At 40.8% G+C, this 16,911-nt stretch overlaps 2 protein-coding genes across 2 annotated transcripts; one reads left to right on the top strand and one right to left on the bottom strand.

The window, feature by feature from the left end:
* Positions 1-8,888: 8,888 nt before the first annotated feature.
* On the bottom strand, positions 8,889-9,860 carry LOC139648999 (olfactory receptor 6C4-like). The gene has a single exon (XM_071525284.1). The coding sequence runs from the start codon at positions 9,858-9,860 to the stop codon at positions 8,889-8,891; it is 972 nt and encodes a 323-aa protein (XP_071381385.1).
* Positions 9,861-15,628: 5,768 nt separating this feature from the next.
* Positions 15,629-16,683, top strand: LOC139648991 (olfactory receptor 10G4-like). Its single transcript, XM_071525277.1, has one exon. The coding sequence runs from the start codon at positions 15,733-15,735 to the stop codon at positions 16,681-16,683; it is 951 nt and encodes a 316-aa protein (XP_071381378.1). The 5' UTR covers positions 15,629-15,732.
* The last annotated feature ends 228 nt before the right edge of the window (positions 16,684-16,911 follow it).

Below are 16,911 nucleotides of genomic sequence, written 5' to 3'. Positions count from 1 at the left end.
GGAAGCTGTTAAAATGTTAAACCAGACTTTATGCCAATCAAATGCTGGGTCCAGATCTGGGAAATCAGCTCTCCATAGAGCGTATAATGCCAGGGGCCTGTAAGCATGCTGTGAAATGAACGAATAGAGTCTAGAAACTAGGCCACTTGTGCCTCTGGTACAATGTACAATTTTATGAAGTGGATGTGGTGGAAGAGGACTTTGCCATGGAACTCCACAGGCCTTGAGAGCCAAACGTAATTGCAAATAAAAGAAAAAAAAAGAGCGCGGTAGATTGAATTCTGTACATAGGTCCTGAAAAGAACATAAACCTTCATCTCCATAAATGTCTCAGAGTACACAGATGCCTCTCTCCCTCCACTGCAAAAACTGTATCGGTTGGTCTCCAATCAGTAGTCTAGGATTATTAAATAATGGGGAATTTGAGTTCCATGCAAGAAAGTAGCTACACAGCCTCTCAACTGATCTCCATACAGAGAGCAATTGAGAGATAATAGGGCCAAAGCTACGACGGCACTGAGTGATGGGCAGGTTCAGATATAAAAGATCTTGGAGGGAATAAGGAGACACCAGACTCTCCTCCAAGGCAGGCCACGACACCCGTGCATTGGTGTGAAGCCAGGTCAGCAGGGGTCTAAGCGTAAAAGCCCAGTAGTAATGTTTGAAATTTGGAAGAGACAGACCCCCAGCCTGCCTTTCCCGCTGCATAGTTGAAAGTTTAATGCGTGGTCGCTTGCCTCGCCGTAAGAATTTGGTCACCCTCGATTGGAGCTTACTCCAGAACTGAAGAGGTGGAGGAAGGGGTAACATTTCACTAACAATATTAATTTGGGGTAAAATATTCATTTTAATAATGGATATTCGACTGCTGGGGAGAGAAAACCATCTATCCAGATCAAAGGCAATTTTATGAGTGTTACTAAAATTGTGTTTAACTATTGTCTGGATAGAAGGGAAGATTTCTATGCCCAGATATGTAAAATGATTGACTAATGGGATAGGTAAAGAGACGGAAGCGTTAGCCATCGCTTGGTTCAGTGGTAATAAAGCAGATTTCTGCCAATTTATTTTAATCCAGAAAACTTGCTATATTGTTCAAAGATGGTAAGTATGTGTGGGATACATCGGTCGGCGTCACTGATGTATAACAACACGTCATCCGCATATAATGAAATGTGATGATGGGTGCCATTAATGGAAATCGGTGATAGAACAGGTGAGCAACGGATGGTCTGCGCCAGCGGCTCCAACGAAAGCGCGAACAGCAATGGACTTAGAGGGCAGCCCTGTCTTGACCCTCTTGAAATGGGAAAAAGAGGGGAGCAGTTCTTGCCCGTGAGCACCACTGCTGTTGGGTTCTTATATAGCATCTTTATCATATCGATAAAGGGGGTGCCAAAGCCCCTCGTCTCAAGCACTGACCATAAGTAAGGCCACTCTAGGCGGTCGAAAGGCTTCATAGCGTCAAACGACATGACTGCAGCTGGGGAAGTTAGATTTGGAGTGCTATGTATGACGTGCAGCAACCTCCTTATATTATCTGAAGCCAGTCTAGATTTTATAAAGCCAGTTTTATCACTGTGCACCAGCTGCGTCATGTGACCCTGAAGGCGCTGTGCCAATACTTTGGCATAAATCTTTAAGTCCGCATTTAGAAGTGAGAGGGGTCTATAACTAGCACACTGTGGGATCTTTGCCTTTTTTAAGAAGCAGAGATATTAAAGCACAATTAACGTCTCTCAAAAAAGAACCCATCTTAATCGAAAACTGTATCATATCTATGAGCAAAGGGCCGAGCAGAGGCCAAAAAGTGATGTAAAACTCGGGCGGGATCCCGTCTGGGCCTAGAGATTTGCCCTTCGCTGCCTTTTTTTTTTTTTTGCCAATTTCATGGCATTTCATTAATAGGCACATTAAGGTTTTCAGAGTCACGATCAGAGAGACGCTCCTTATGGATCTTGTTTAAATAACTTTCCCAAGTCGAATTATCAAAGCCAATCTCTGAACTGTACAGGTCCTCATAAAAAGACGCAAAGGTCGAGTTAACACTCTTAGGGTCAGTTAAAACAATGCCGTCTTTAGATTTAATGCTAAAAATGTCAGAGAAATGTTCACTAGTCCGGAGCCTCATGGCCAGCAGGTGACTTGGTCTGGCTGAATTAAAATAGTATGTCTGCCTAGTTCTACGCATAAGAAATTCTGAACGGCACCTGAGAAGAGAATTAATTTCTTTCTTAACCAACTCTTTTTGAAGATACACAGAATCGCTATACCTGTGTTGCATGGTGGCATCTAAAACAGCAAACTTGTGTTCCAATTCTTCCAATTTAGCTGCTCATTCTTTATTGCGGACTGACGCATACAGAGTAGTGTGACAGGGTCAGTGCTATGGGCTTTATGCATGTTTTCAATATTTTTTTGCATGTTTTGGATTGTGTGTTTTGTTGTTTTTGCTGTGGTTTTTTAATGATTCTTTTAATCGGTTGTTTTATTGGATTGGTGTGTTTTTATGGTTTGCTTGTTATCGCATGTGGTAGTGTGTTTTCCTGACTGCCCTGAAGGAAACAGGCACAGACAAACCCCAGACAGCAATCAGCGAATTGGCAACAGGTGTGGAGCGCTGGTGAAGTTTGGGAAACGGCAGGGACGCAGAGATGAAAAGGGGGGCAAGACAGAGGAAGGAGTGACAAGGGAACCATAAAGAACTGCAAGGCGTCCTCCGCTGAACCCGCAGTCCAGAAGATGAGTCACCAGTCCAGAAGACGAGCCACCATAGTAGCCTGAAGTGCAGCAGCCCGTGTCCGTTCGGCGTGAATACTCCAGCCTGGGTCGGTAGCGTGTCGTTGCCGCCCGGGAAAACCGTGAGTATTTGTTATCATTATTTTGCGGCGGACACCGGGAGGGCCAGCTGCGGGGCCAGGCAAGCAGGTGGTAAATCGGAGCTGTGTATCTGGAGGGTACTGGCGGTGTTGTCTGTTACAGGACCCCGAACGAGTGGAGCCCTGGAGAGAAGACCGCGGAGGGGAGCAGATCGCCGAGGACTTTGTGACTGCTGGCATTCGTGTTGGGCTGGTGGTCCCATCGACGGAGAGACACTAGCCGAATGGACTGATAGGGGGATGTTTTAGCTTGTCCTTTATTTTTTGATATTAGGACTTAAACATTTTTACCTTTTTACATTTGTTTTATCATAATAAACCTTTTTAATTAGCTACTTCTGAGTTGTGGTTTTAACTCTGCTCACCCCTGATTCTAAAAGAACCTGCGTAGCCTTTTTAATGGAGTCCTAGGCTCCTTCTAACTCATAGGTGGCGTTGCCGGCATTTTAAATATCCTTTTTTTACCTTCTTAATATTTATTTTAACAATTGAGTTGGCCCAGCCACGGCACAGTAGTGTTACTTCTTATAAACCCCTTCACTGCTTCCCAGAGAATCCTCGGATCTGAAACCGTGCCCTTAATAAATCCCAAAAAGTCACGGAGACACCAAATGTTGATCGTACCTGTATGGGACGCCCACTGGCGCAGCGCATCAGAAGCAAGATGTTGATCTCTATTCTCTGCCCCACCTGTTCTATCCATATTGTTATCCCAAACTGCATTAAAATCGGCACCTACAACCATCCGAAAACCCGTGACGTCCAGGAGGGTTTTGGCAATAAGATGCAATAAGAAATCAATGCTGTGTTTTTCACGTCCAACCAAATCTTAGCAATGGCCATCTGCCCCTCCTGACTAGCCCATGAGTCAATGAAATCAAATTTCAACTTGCGCTTGCAAACTATCATCACACCCCTGGTTTTTGTGGGAGCAGAGGAAGAAGCAATAGGGCAGTGGTTCCCAAACTTTTTAAAGTCCTGTACCCCCTCAAACATTCAACCTCCTGCTGTGTACCCCCTCTATCTCCACAGACGGCCAACTCTCATATGATGTTACATTTTGCCATGTTTGTAAGCCTGCTACAAAAAGGAAGTACCGTAAAACTTCAATTAATAGCCCGGGCTTTTATTTGCTTCAAACACTGAACTCCACTGGCCTATATTTGGGACAGGCGTCTATATGGGACAGGCCTTTAATTCCTTTTACACAAAACTCTTGCTCAGCAAAGATGGGAAATACTATCAAATTGTTTATTTAAACCAGTATGAATATTACTTGTATAAAAATTAGGCTATCGGATAACATATCAATTACGAATCATTCATTTGATGTCGCTCCGAGAGAGAGAGAGAGAAGCGGTGGTCGAGCGAGCTAGAAAGTGAATGAAGATAGGGAGCAGTGGTAGCGAGAAAGCCGGTGAATCAGAGAAATAAAACGTTATTTTCTGATTATTTCACAGCGGTTACGTTCTAAAGCACAGATAGAGAGAGAGAGCCCCGTATAAAAATACCGGTAGCCTACCTTTAGAAAGGATGAAAGCCGAAAAAAGATCAACGGAGAAATGTCTTGCTGCTGCTTCTCCTGAGTTTTGTTCAGCAAATTTGACAACTGACAGCTTGAATTTCAGATCGCATTTTTTCTCTGTGCCGCCATGGCGATCAACAAATGTGACTGACGTTTGAGTGCAAGTAAAAAATAAAATAAACTGCTTTGCAGCGTCAATGGCAACCGGCTTCTAATTAACTGCTAAAGATCATGCGACTGCCGACTTAATTACTGTGACTTAAGTGTTTTTTTTAAAGTGTGGGTTTATTTTTGACACAGAGAGGGTACTACAGATTTTTTTTGGTGTACCCCCGACGTAACTGCGAGTACCCCTGGGGGTACCCCACTTAGCTGCAATAGGGTGATAGAACTTATTCGCAAAGCAAGCGGTATCTTTGCAGAGTAAGTGTGACTCCTGAACCATAGCAAAGTCAACATTCTTCCTATGCAAAAATTCTAAAATAGTAGTCCTTTTATGTGGAATATTAAGACCCCTAGCATTAATTGAAATGAAATTAAGATCGGTCATGTATTGGCTAGTAAAAAGTTAAAAAAAACAAACTCACCTCAACTGATAGGATCGAATGGCCTGGATCCCTAAAGTTACATACCCCAAAACAGAAAAAACCTAAACAATAAAAATGTACAAAAAAAAACGAAGAACAGTGAAGAGAAATATTACTCCTCGACGTTCTTGATAAATCCACAACTGGACAACTAACTTAAATATCCGGCCCCTAAAGGAGGAAGCACCATCGCCAACTATTCGAACAAATACACTAGCTATTAGCTGATGACATCAAATAAACATTGTGCAATACCATTTTACAATCAATAGGTCTACATGTTGAAACAATGAAGTAAAAATTAAATTAACAGACCTGAAATACATGAAGCAGACCAAAAACAACGGTCCGAGACAAGGTTAGAAACAAAAAACAACCTGTATGGTAGTAGCCTAAATTACATGGAGCTTCTCCCTCCCTCCTAAATGTCAGAAATGTTCAGAAATAAGTAGTAGTAGTGGGTAAGTGTAATAAAAACCAAAAACAACGGGAGTTCACCTGTATTATCTCGTATTCAAGCAAAAGGGAAAAAAAAAAAAAAAGTAATAAATAAAATGGCAACTCAAGTTATCTTACCCACAGCAATGTTCACCTGGAGGGAGGGGTAAGGGTGGTTTGATAACCGTACAGGCAGGTTATCCGGGGCAACTTTTAGGAGTTTTGAAAGTTTTTAATGCACTCCAGGGCCTTCTTTGGGTTGTCAAAACGGTGTTTAGCCCCGCTAGGTGCTGTGAAAGATAACACAGCCGGGTAAGCCAGGGAAAAAGGGATCTATACAGCGTGAAGAAGGCGTTTGCAGTCCACTCACAAAGTGACGCCGATCCTGTGTGGCTTTGGAAAAGTCCTGGTAGAAACTTATTTTATTTCCACTCCAGCGTACATCTCCGCATTCCCTGGCAAGGTTCCTCACACGTTCCTGTCCGGGCGTGTTGTTCCAGGCAGTCAACTGAGCGGGCAGGCTGTTGCTGAGTGGTGTTAGCCGACGCCGACTCTGTAGCTTTAGCATCAGCGTTAGCCCTCGTCCCCGGTTGTTGGGACTTATTAGCTTTGTTTTTCCGTGTATTCGGCATCTCGTTTTTAGGTGAGATGAACACTGGATCTGATAACTTGCGATTTAAATGGAAAAATCACCAATGTCAAGAGTTAATTTCAAGTTAACTGGCGAGGTGCTGGAACCTCGTTTCAAGCGACCGTCACCTGAGGGTGGCGCCGGAATCCGCCGGGGTGGTGAGGGTAGCACCGGAATCCTTTAAGTTTCTATCTCAATATATTGGCTTATGCTCATATTCAACAGCTTATTTTCTTTAGCCTAACTGATATTGTATTAAATATAGGGAAACTCTTAGGCCTCAAGCCATTTCCAAATTATAGTACTTGATGTTGAAATCATATTAAATAAAAACACAGATTAGCCTGTTATAGTAGGCTACTAATGAACAAACAATGATGCAAGTCCATATATTATGCTGATTAATAAAAGGTTATCATACACGTGTTTCAAAAGCAGGTAGGCTCATACATTTTTTAATAAAGCTGTAAAAGTTTTGTAATTTTTAATTTAGTCATTTTTACAGAATAATTCAGCATTCAACAGTCTGTTAGGCCTACCTGGAAAAAGGAAAAATATTTAATAATGTAGTGGATCTTGCCTTAGGTGGGTAAGGGTGTGCTATCTAGGTCTGAATTATGATTACAGGTCATTAATTAAGATTATCAAGCATCAATTTATTAAATAAAACATATCCGTCAGGGCACCATGATTGTGTTGAAAGGACGTGTTTTAACCACTTTTTGGGTTCAACGGTAAAAGATTATGTTGGCCCTGTACATGTGTATTGGACAGTACGTCAAGCCCTACAGTGAAGTAAGTGATGAAATTTTGAACACAATCAATCATCATAATGGCAAAAACTAGGAAAACAAAGCCACGGTGCATAACTGCAATTATCCTTTAATGCTAGCAATTTTTTACATTTTTTCATTGCAGCTTCAAAACTGGTCCACGCCCGCATTAACAAATAAAGAGATCATAGATCTCAAGCAAAATGGTGAGTGTTGGTGTCAGATAGTTAGAGGCAATCATTTTACACCCCTATTCATTCTCCCATTAGTCTGAGAAGGCAATGGAACCGGAATGGCTTACTTGGGCAGAAAATGTACGTCATACTTTGGTTGCTACAGGTCTAGCTGCCATGGTAGCTCTATAGAAACTGTGGTGCATGAGGAAGATTGACAAATTGTTTGTGAAATTGCCATTGAGATCACTCAAACCAGGAAAAAAAAAAAAAACACACTTCTTATATGCCTATAGAGGGTGGGATCAAAATGACTCCAGACAACACCGACTTAAAAGTCACACTATAGTGTTTATTTCATGTTTACACTTGTTTACTCAATAAATTAGGAAAAGCCATGAAATATCCAGCTAAAAATAAGGTTAAATCTGTTTTTAGACACGCCAACTAAATGGAGTCAAATTGAGGGTTATAGGCTTATGTGGGTCTCCCATTGTCTTTGGAGCCTCTAGCTTTGGGAGTGAATTGATCCTATTCACAGAATTGCATCTGTCCTAGACTATAGGAATAACATAACTAGAATTCTTGAATAACATTAATTCTTAAATTGAGCAGTATTCCCCATTGTATTCATTTTTAAAGAGTATGGCTTTTTCAATCTTTTTGATCTTTTCTGAACCAGTTCTTAAACTAATTTCATGTGATATAAACAATAGTGTTAAGATAAACTTTTAAGCTAATTTATTTAATGCAAATAGAATAATTACCTTCAAGGAAAAATGTTTTATATTAAACACATAAATTCTTAAACTACTTAATTTCGATCAGTTACCATAAAAAGTGCTAGTACTCTGTGCAACCCCGTTGAAGAGACAGAAAAAAATGTCCTCTCATAAAATAGTGGTGCCATCATAGTAGTATACATGAAATACAGACTGCAAACTACTGTTATTACAAGAGATGAAAATAAATACAAAATTATTTTTCCAGATGTAGCGAGGCTTTTCCATCATGATAACATGTACAGAGAAACACTGAAATTGTTTGATCAAAATAAATCATTTATTTCATTATTACTGGTTTTAGAAATACAATAATGCATTTCTGTCTATGGTTTTGATGATTTGCTATTACATTTGCTCACAGACTGTAGGACATGACTGTATGGAAAAACTTAAGCTTAGGCCCTTTCAGAAATATGTAAATGCATAGCCCACAAATCAAGTCAAATGAGTCAAAGATGTATTGATTGCGATTTTTTTGCAATTTTCCCCAAGAATGAAATTCAGTGGAGCATGTTGGGTTTCTGCTATTATTTTGTGAAACTTTGGAGTGGGTAGTGATAGTTTTGTAGAATAATGTCTCATTGAACCATTTATCTTGATACCTATGTTGCAGAAGTGGGCATAAAGGCTACTGTAAAACCCACATTTTCAATTGCTTTCCTTTTAAAAGTACTTCTCATTGTATGCAGCATGTCCTTGCAGTTATCAAACAAGCAGAAACTATAGTCTTACTGTACCTCAGTGGATCCATACATCATAAGAAGTGTATGTATGTAGGTACAGTGTATTGTGCTGTGCTGTCTTTTAAAATAGCCAGATGCTTTTAATTATTTGATTTCAATATTAATCATGATGATCATTAACTTAATTATTTAAGAATTATTCATGCTCAGTATACAAAAGATAACGTAATTCATGCTACTAATATGTCAGCTGAAAACCAGTTTGTGTGATGTTAAAAAAGTTTAATCTATTACTGAGAATGGCTGTTACTTCACTAAATCTATTTTAACAATATTCTACAGTATATTTTAGTGTAATGTACATTTTGCCCAAAATAAAAACCCAATAACATCCACAAATGTCCTTATCATGATTTATTTTTTCAGCGTAATTTTAGATTGCCTTCTGATTTTCAGCAGCTTTTTCACAGATTCTTTGATCTCTTGTGTCTGCAGAACATAAATGATAGGGTTCAACATGGGAGGGAGGACAGAGGACAGAGACAAGTTAATGATCCTGGCATTTGGATGGATTTCTCTTCCCAAGGCAAATGTGATTATGAATGGAAGGTAATAGATGCCCACTAGTAGCAGGTGAGCTGTACAGGTTTTAAAGGCCTTGAGTCTGTCCCGGGCGGTAGCTATTTTAGCCAGAGCACGACCAATATAGGAGTAACTTATCAAGACAAACAGCAGTGGAAGCCAAAGAATAGTAGCTGGCAACAAATAAGAAATGACAAAGCTGGGGGTGTAGTCATTGCAGGCCAGCCGAAATATCTGGCCATGGTCACAGAAATAGCTGTTGATAACCAGGGACTCACAGAAGGAAAGTCTAGTCAGAAGGCCTGCTGCAATGAGCATAACAATGATGGTGAAGACCCAGAAAAAAGCAACCATGGAAAACATCAATCTGTGTGTCACCAGCACTTGATAGTGCAGGGGGTAGGTGATAGCTACCAGTCTGTCATAGGAGAGTAAAACCAGATTAAGAGACTGCATTGTAAAGCAGACGTAACAGAAAAAAAAGTAGGCCAAGCAGTTGTTGTAGGAGATGTGTTGGTGGCCAAACAGGAAGGTGTCAAGAACCTTCGGCACCAAAGACGAGTTACCAAACAGGTCCACAAACGCCAGGTTAAAGACAGCAATATATTTTGGAGTTTTAAGATTATGATCCAAGTATATTACAGCCATCACTACAGTGTTTCCCAGCACTGACACAATATAAACAAAAAAGAGAAAGACATAGTAATACTTCATATTGGGGATGCCAGTAAAGCCACTGATTATGAAGTATGCAGGATGCACAAACGTAATGTTTTTGCCAAGAGCCGAGTTGAAAAGGTCCATTGTACAACTGTTTTCAGAACTGTCCTGTGTGTCAGTTGGAGTCCTGCAAACCTTTATGTCGATGAAAGTGAGCTCCTCTATCTTTCTCTGATGAAGGAACTCTGATCAATCCAACCAAACCATTTTTTATACCTTCACACTAAGAGCTGTTGACCCATTTTCTGATGAAACTCCCTGTATGACCCAGTTGTATTTTTATTTGGCTGGTTGTTAGGTGACCTTTTTACCTCTGCCAAGGGGGTTATGCTGTCTGTCTGTCAGCAGTATAGCTCTTATGAATGGATTGCCATGAAAATTAGTGGATAGGTAAGCTTTGGTGCAATGGACAATTGAACAATTCTATTTTGGTAACAATGGAATTTCTCTCATTACACAATTATTGTTTTATAGCCATAACTATGAAACTAATGGAGATAGAGACTTGATTCCAAATCCCAGGAGTATGTTTGCAGGGCCAATAAATCAATTTAACTTAAAGTCATTCACTTTAAGTGATAGTAATGATGTCTTTAGATGTAACAGCAAGTTGGAGAATTGTTCATCATGTCGTGTGTGCACCTGGCTTCTCATTTGTTGATATTGTTTTTTGTAGTCACTGAGCTCACTGAGAGTTTTCCAGTCAGACAAATTATTGATGAGGTAGTGCCAAGGCACATGTCCTGATTTTGCCGAGTTAGAGCCGCCCCAGGGTCAATAAGGGCAGTGCTTGCCTTAAATTTGCTCAGCAAATCCCAAACCTTTGACCCAAGGACATCATGTCTAATGTTGACTTGGGGACATCATGTAGGTTTGTTGACCCAGGGACATCATGCCTAATGTTGACCCAGGGACATCATGCTCAATGTTGACCTGGGAACATCATGTAGAGTGTTGTCCCAGGGACATTATGCCTAATGTTGACCCAGGGACATCATGCTCAATGATGACCTGGGGACATCATGTAAGTGTGTTGACCCTAATGTTGATCTGGGGACAGCATGGCTGAAGTACAAAAAAAATTGCTTTCGAGCGAACGAGGCAATGAGTGACCTCACTTCAGTCCATTTATTGTGTGGAATCAATTGAGCTTAAAATTATTATGTATCTTATGTGCATTCAATATTTTATGTAGCCTATTTAGTGTAGAAGATAGAAAAACATTGAAATGTTTCAACATTTATTGCATCTCCATCTGCCTTTACAGTCAGCAGAGGCATTGCCAGAGTTGACTACTGTTACTGAAGATAAATTAAATCCAGTTTCTCATCTACCACTATAATCTGTATCAAAATAGTCAGTCTTGAATAAATACCCACAGCTATACAGTATTTGCCAGAATACGATCTTTGCCAGATGGAAATGGATACCTCTCCATCTATTCATACTTTCAATGCGATTCTTTAAGTCACACAGAGAAAATATGTCCATATAAACAGAAGAAACAAAACTTTTTTCTGTTTTTTGTGGAACACCATAATGTACCACTCTTAAAACTGTTTGCTCTGTGTAGTCCCTGTGAGTAAGAAGTTAATGACTTAACTATTCTCAGCTCCCTAGTTGAAAGTTGGAACAACTGTGCTTAATGAGGCTGTTAATGAGCTGTTTGTTGACACTGCTCCTGCAGGATGATGACACATTCAGTATTTCGGGCCAGTGAGGATATCTTGGCTCTGCTGCTCATTAGCCTGCTGATGTAAACAGTTTGTCCAAAACAGAATAGGGCCATCAGGAGAGAGAGGGAGTTGGGAGGTAAGTTGAAGGGAGGGAGAGATGTGTTGCCTCATGAAGTTGCAAACTTTCCATAAAGTTAGATCAAGAGTAAAGAGCATAGCATAGAGTGATGCAATTTCCATTGTGGATCTGAACATATTTGTAATGTAGTTGCCATGCAGTAGTTAAGTAACATGTTCAAAATTTCCTCACCCAAATCTGGGACCATCGTTAGAATTCTATTGTTGTCACAGCTGAACGACTGTATTGACTTGGGAAAATCACCTGAATCAGATGTAACCCTTTACTCAGATAAAGTACAGAAATCACCAAAAATTACACTTATTCTGCTTTCAGGCCAAAACTACCACAATAACAACTCATCAACTGAAGTCTAGTGTGTGATGGCCATGTGGTTCCTTCTTATTAGTGATCATTTTGAAAAATGTAGTGATCAATTTGACACTGAAGCATTGAAAACCATTAAACCAAGCAAGTTGATTAAGAGCACATTTATATTTACAGCAATCACCTTATTAGGGGTGAGAGGGATACACACTCACACACCTGAGAGCTGCCCAGGACTACCACAGTGTTGTGCTTTTGGCCGCTGAACAGCTCCACTGAGTATTTGGGGGTTTGGTTCCTTGCTCAAGGACTTTGACTGTAGTTGTTCAGGGAGAGGAATGTTACTTATTCACATCCCCCAACAAGATTTTCCCAGCTGGTCAGGAGTTTTGAACCGTCACAACCCCACTTCTCTAACTTTAAAAGTACCACTGACTGTCCCCGCAGCAATGTCACACTTGGTAAACTAGAAAATGTGCTCAGTAGAGCACAGACCTCCACCATGTCTGACAACACCCTGCAAGGTTTCACACAGAGACATTACAAAAACCATAAGAAGACATGGCCTAGTGGTTGTTCCCTGCACAACCTTTTGTCAAAGTTGTGATATTACATGAATCTGTTCTGAAATGCACAAAAATGCACCTTTAAGTTAATCAATTCTTCCTTGGCCAATAACGAACCTTCATACAACTTCATATAAGTTTTGAGCAAATCCATGCCCAACTTTTTGAGATATCCTGCTAACAGACAGACGGATGAACAGACGGACGGACGGACGGACATGGGTGAAAATATTACCTCCTTGGCGGAGGTAATTATGTAAAAGGTCATACTAAAATTTTAACTTTGCATAAAGAAGTTTGCATGGGCACTAAGAAGGACTATGGTGAGGAAATTAAACTAAATGACAGAGGGTTTTTTTGGCCTTATCATGCGGCCTTGTTTACTCATTTTACTCTTCTACATTGCATCAGTATTTTAAACTGTAATGCTGCCACATTCAAAGATGACAAACAGCAGCAGATCTCATCAGAGACCTAATTAAATGGCAGAGCACCTCAGGTGAATGTTTACAGGTAGACCGTTGGCTCTAGGGGCTAGCTTTCAGAACAGGTGAACTAAAACACAAGGATTGGACACAATGATATTTTGCAACTCATGTTGCTGTTGTCTTGTCTCTCGGGTATTATCTGATACCACTCTTCACTGTCTGACAGGATAAGACTGACAAGACTGTAATGGTTTTAGTTGATTGTTTTTTTTTTCTGATTATGATCTGTGATTGATGGAGACAAGTGTAAAACAAGTGAAGCATGCCATCCCCAAGCAGACCTTGGACCAATCAGTAACAAGATGCGTCCTACCTCCAAGTTACATCAAAATCAAATCAGTGGTGTAGCAGTTATGGCCTTTCAAAATTTTAAATTTTGACCATTAACTAGCATTCCCATTAGGCCAATCAGTGGAAGTTTGCAAATGCCACAACTTTGTGCCAAAATGCATCATCCCTCCAAGTTTTGTCAAAATTGGATCAGTTGTGTCTGAGATATCACCTTTGAGTTTAAATTTTTGACCTTTCATAATAGCGCCCTCATTAAGCCAATCAGGCATTATCTTCTTTTGTCCTAATGATCAATGTGTTTTCAGTATATAAATTGTCCCCTCAGCTTTCCACAGAAAAAAAAATCATGTTTAGCAGGCCCCATGTCAAAAATCTGTATGTAGAAAAAGGGTTTCTGCAATATTCTGCAGCATTTGCAAAACAAAAAAATAAAATAAAATTTTTCATGAAATGCAAGTGGATCTTTTGATGGATCAATAAAGTTCAATAAACTCATGCTGAGAATATGTGTGGTAAATCAAAGGTGCAAAAATACTGTATATTCAATTAAAGAACTCCATAATGACATTACAAAGTGCAACGGATACAGCTGCAAATTTGGAAATGTCGTATTTCTTTAACTAACTAGATCATGGATTTAAAGCCTGGCAATATTTAACTTGTTAATCAAAGGGTAATATATTAACTGTTGTCATAGCTAACAGATCAAGTATGGCAAATTACATCATACCTCAGGTGCTTAAATGTACTTTAATGCAACTCCAAAAAGCACCACTTTTAAATCATATGCCCCAATGGTCCTTTAACCAATAAAGAGGAAAACTGTACATAGAACGCTGAAATTACATTTATATCAGCTACAAAACTGCACTCTGGTGGTATGGTGAGTGAGTGGTTAGCACTGTTTCCTCAGTAAGAAGGAGCTGGGTTTGAGCCTCGGCATTCTCTCTGTTTAGTTCTCCCCATGTTTGTCTGGGTTTCCCCCCGATATTCCAGAGACATGCAGGTGTCAGGCAGATTGGTGAATCTAAATTGCCTGTGAAGGTGATTATCAAATCCATGAACAAACTTCTCAAGAATGAAAGAACAGAGAGTATATCTTTACAATTTGAGAGGGGCTGTGTGCTTGACGTTGCGTGGTTAATTAAGATGTACAGTTGTTCACTTGCCCAACTGTTTCAACCAGCTTATAGATTATAGAGTTTATAACGTGGCTTGAACATGACGCATTGTTCTCACAATGAATCTCGGGGCTTCCCATTTGTTCTCGCTGGCCAAGTCAACCACTGCATCTTCAGTTGGCAAGTAAACAGGGCTTGCAAAAAACTGGGGTTTCTACACAAATTTGAGAATGACTGTCACTTCTATACTCTAAAATTGTTCATGGATCACATGTACCCCTAGTCACCAAGAAAAGAATCACGACGGAACCATATTTCCTGTGTTTCCCCTTCCTCTCAGCCTTCCTACTATTTACGAAAAGAAAAAATACTAAGGGGAGTGGGCTGGTCTCTCTCTAGCTTCGGAAAAAAAAAATCTGTCCATTCAACTAGTTGTGGTTGTCAAGTGGTATTGAAAGAAGGGGATGAGTCTGTACACCAAACTGGTAAACAACACAGTAATCCTTTTCTGTCTCCTCCCCCCGGCACGACCACAATTACCACATGACCTCGACGGTAAATCTTATTTTGTTTGTTATCGTGGGCTTCCCCAGTCTCCAGCCGGAGTATTTTGACCTGGTGGCCTGGTTCTTCTTCTTCCTCTATGTGACCACAGCGGTGGGCAACCTCCTGCTGGTGGTGGTGTTTGCTGAGGAGCGCAGCCTCCAGAAGCCCATGTACATCATCATGGTCAGCCTGGCCCTCTCAGACATTGGTAAGAAGAGGAGACGTTGTTACCACCGCCAAGGAGGTTATGTATTCGGTGCCGTTTGTCTGTTTGTCAGCAGGATTACGGAAAAACTACTGGCCCAATTTTTGCGAAACTTCGTGGAAGGGTGTAGCATGGGCCAAGGAAGAACCCATTAAATTTTGGAGCAAGAAAAGAATCACGACGGAACCATATTTCCTGTGTTTCCCCTTCCTCTCAGCCTTCCTACTATTTACGAAAAGAAAAAATACTAAGGGGAGTGGGCTGGTCTCTCTCTAGCTTCGAAAAAAAAAAATCTGTCCATTCAACTAGTTGTGGTTGTCAAGTGGTATTGAAAGAAGGGGATGAGTCTGTACACCAAACTGGTAAACAACACAGTAATCCTTTTCTGTCTCCTCCCCCCGGCACGACCACAATTACCACATGACCTCGACGGTAAATCTTATAAGTTGTAGCTTTGGGACAGTGCCTCATGCATTTCTTCTTACCTGCTTAACCACTGCAAGAGGTTGAGGAACTGCAGATGACCATATATCCCTAACAAAAATTGTTCTATAACATCAGAATACTGTGACTGTGCCTTTAGGTGTTAAGTCTCACCCTGTGTCCAGATGCTTCAGGATGTCTTTTGTGAATTTTTCAGGGCAGAGCGTGGCAGTGTTTACCATCACAGGCTTTGACCACCTGCCTTACCAAAAGGTTCTGGGCTGCATCATTTTGCTCTGCTACTCTTTAGTTCTGCTCGGCAGCGGCACCAACATCTGCATCATCGCTACAAACAGGCGACTGCATCGGCCCATGTACCTGTTGATCTGCAACCTGGCCGTGGTAGATGTCATGTTCACCACCAGCGCGTGTACTACTATGATCTCAGCACTGCTACCTGAGGTCAAAACAATTTCCTACTACTCCTGCATCTCACACATGTACATCTACCACCTGGGGGACATCACTGGGTGTCTGGCTCTGTCTCTCATGGCACTGGACCGCACCTTTGCCATTAGCAAACCGCTCAGATACACCAGTATCCTGACTAACCCTCGAATCTTTATGTTGATTATACTGTCTTGGTTCATAGGCATTGGCTGCATGGGGAAAGTGGTTGCCGAGGCTGACAAGCTGTCATACTGCCAGCCGATTATCAGATACGTGTTTTGTGACTATCCCGCTCTGATCAGGGCTTCCTGTGTGAACCCTGAGCCTTATTTTCGTATTGTCACCATCCTAAGTGTGTGGCTGATTGCAGGACAACTTCCCTTGATCCTGCTGTCATACGGGAAGATCATGTACACAGTGCTGAGGCTGCCCAACAATGAGCACAAGGGTCAGGTGTTCAGCACAGTTGTGAGCCATTCCATCCCTGTATTATTTTACTACTCTCCAAAGTTTGTATCTGTGCTGTTAACCAGAATAGGACTAAAGCTGAACCTGACTGAGAGGAATTTGTTGCTGATTATATCTACACTGTTACCGTCTCTCATCAACCCCACTGTCTACTGTTTGCGGACTAAAGAAATTAGGACTAGATTAGCACAGATACTGTACAAGAACAGTGTTGCATCATGTAAGTGATATTAGTCAGGCAATCACATCAAATGTGGCTTACTGGGTTTTTTTCTGACTTACTGCCAAAAAGTAGCGAATAGTATAGAATTTTTTTTATTTATCTTGGGTAAAATGTGATGGTGATTTGAGTGAATGAGAGGAGAGATGAGAGATAGCGCTGAATGCAGGATTGCTTTCAAATGTTTCTGCAACCAAATTTCAGATATCAGAGCTGATGAATTGTGCTTCACAGCA

The sequence above is a fragment of the Centroberyx affinis genome, unplaced genomic scaffold (assembly GCF_046629955.1).
Source record: "Centroberyx affinis isolate AG114_WGS23_722 - 3 ecotype Tasmania unplaced genomic scaffold, CSIRO-AGI_Caff_v1 ptg001279l_1, whole genome shotgun sequence".
Lineage (NCBI taxonomy): Eukaryota > Metazoa > Chordata > Actinopteri > Beryciformes > Berycidae > Centroberyx > Centroberyx affinis.
This window is presented reverse-complemented; position numbering and strand designations above follow the sequence as displayed.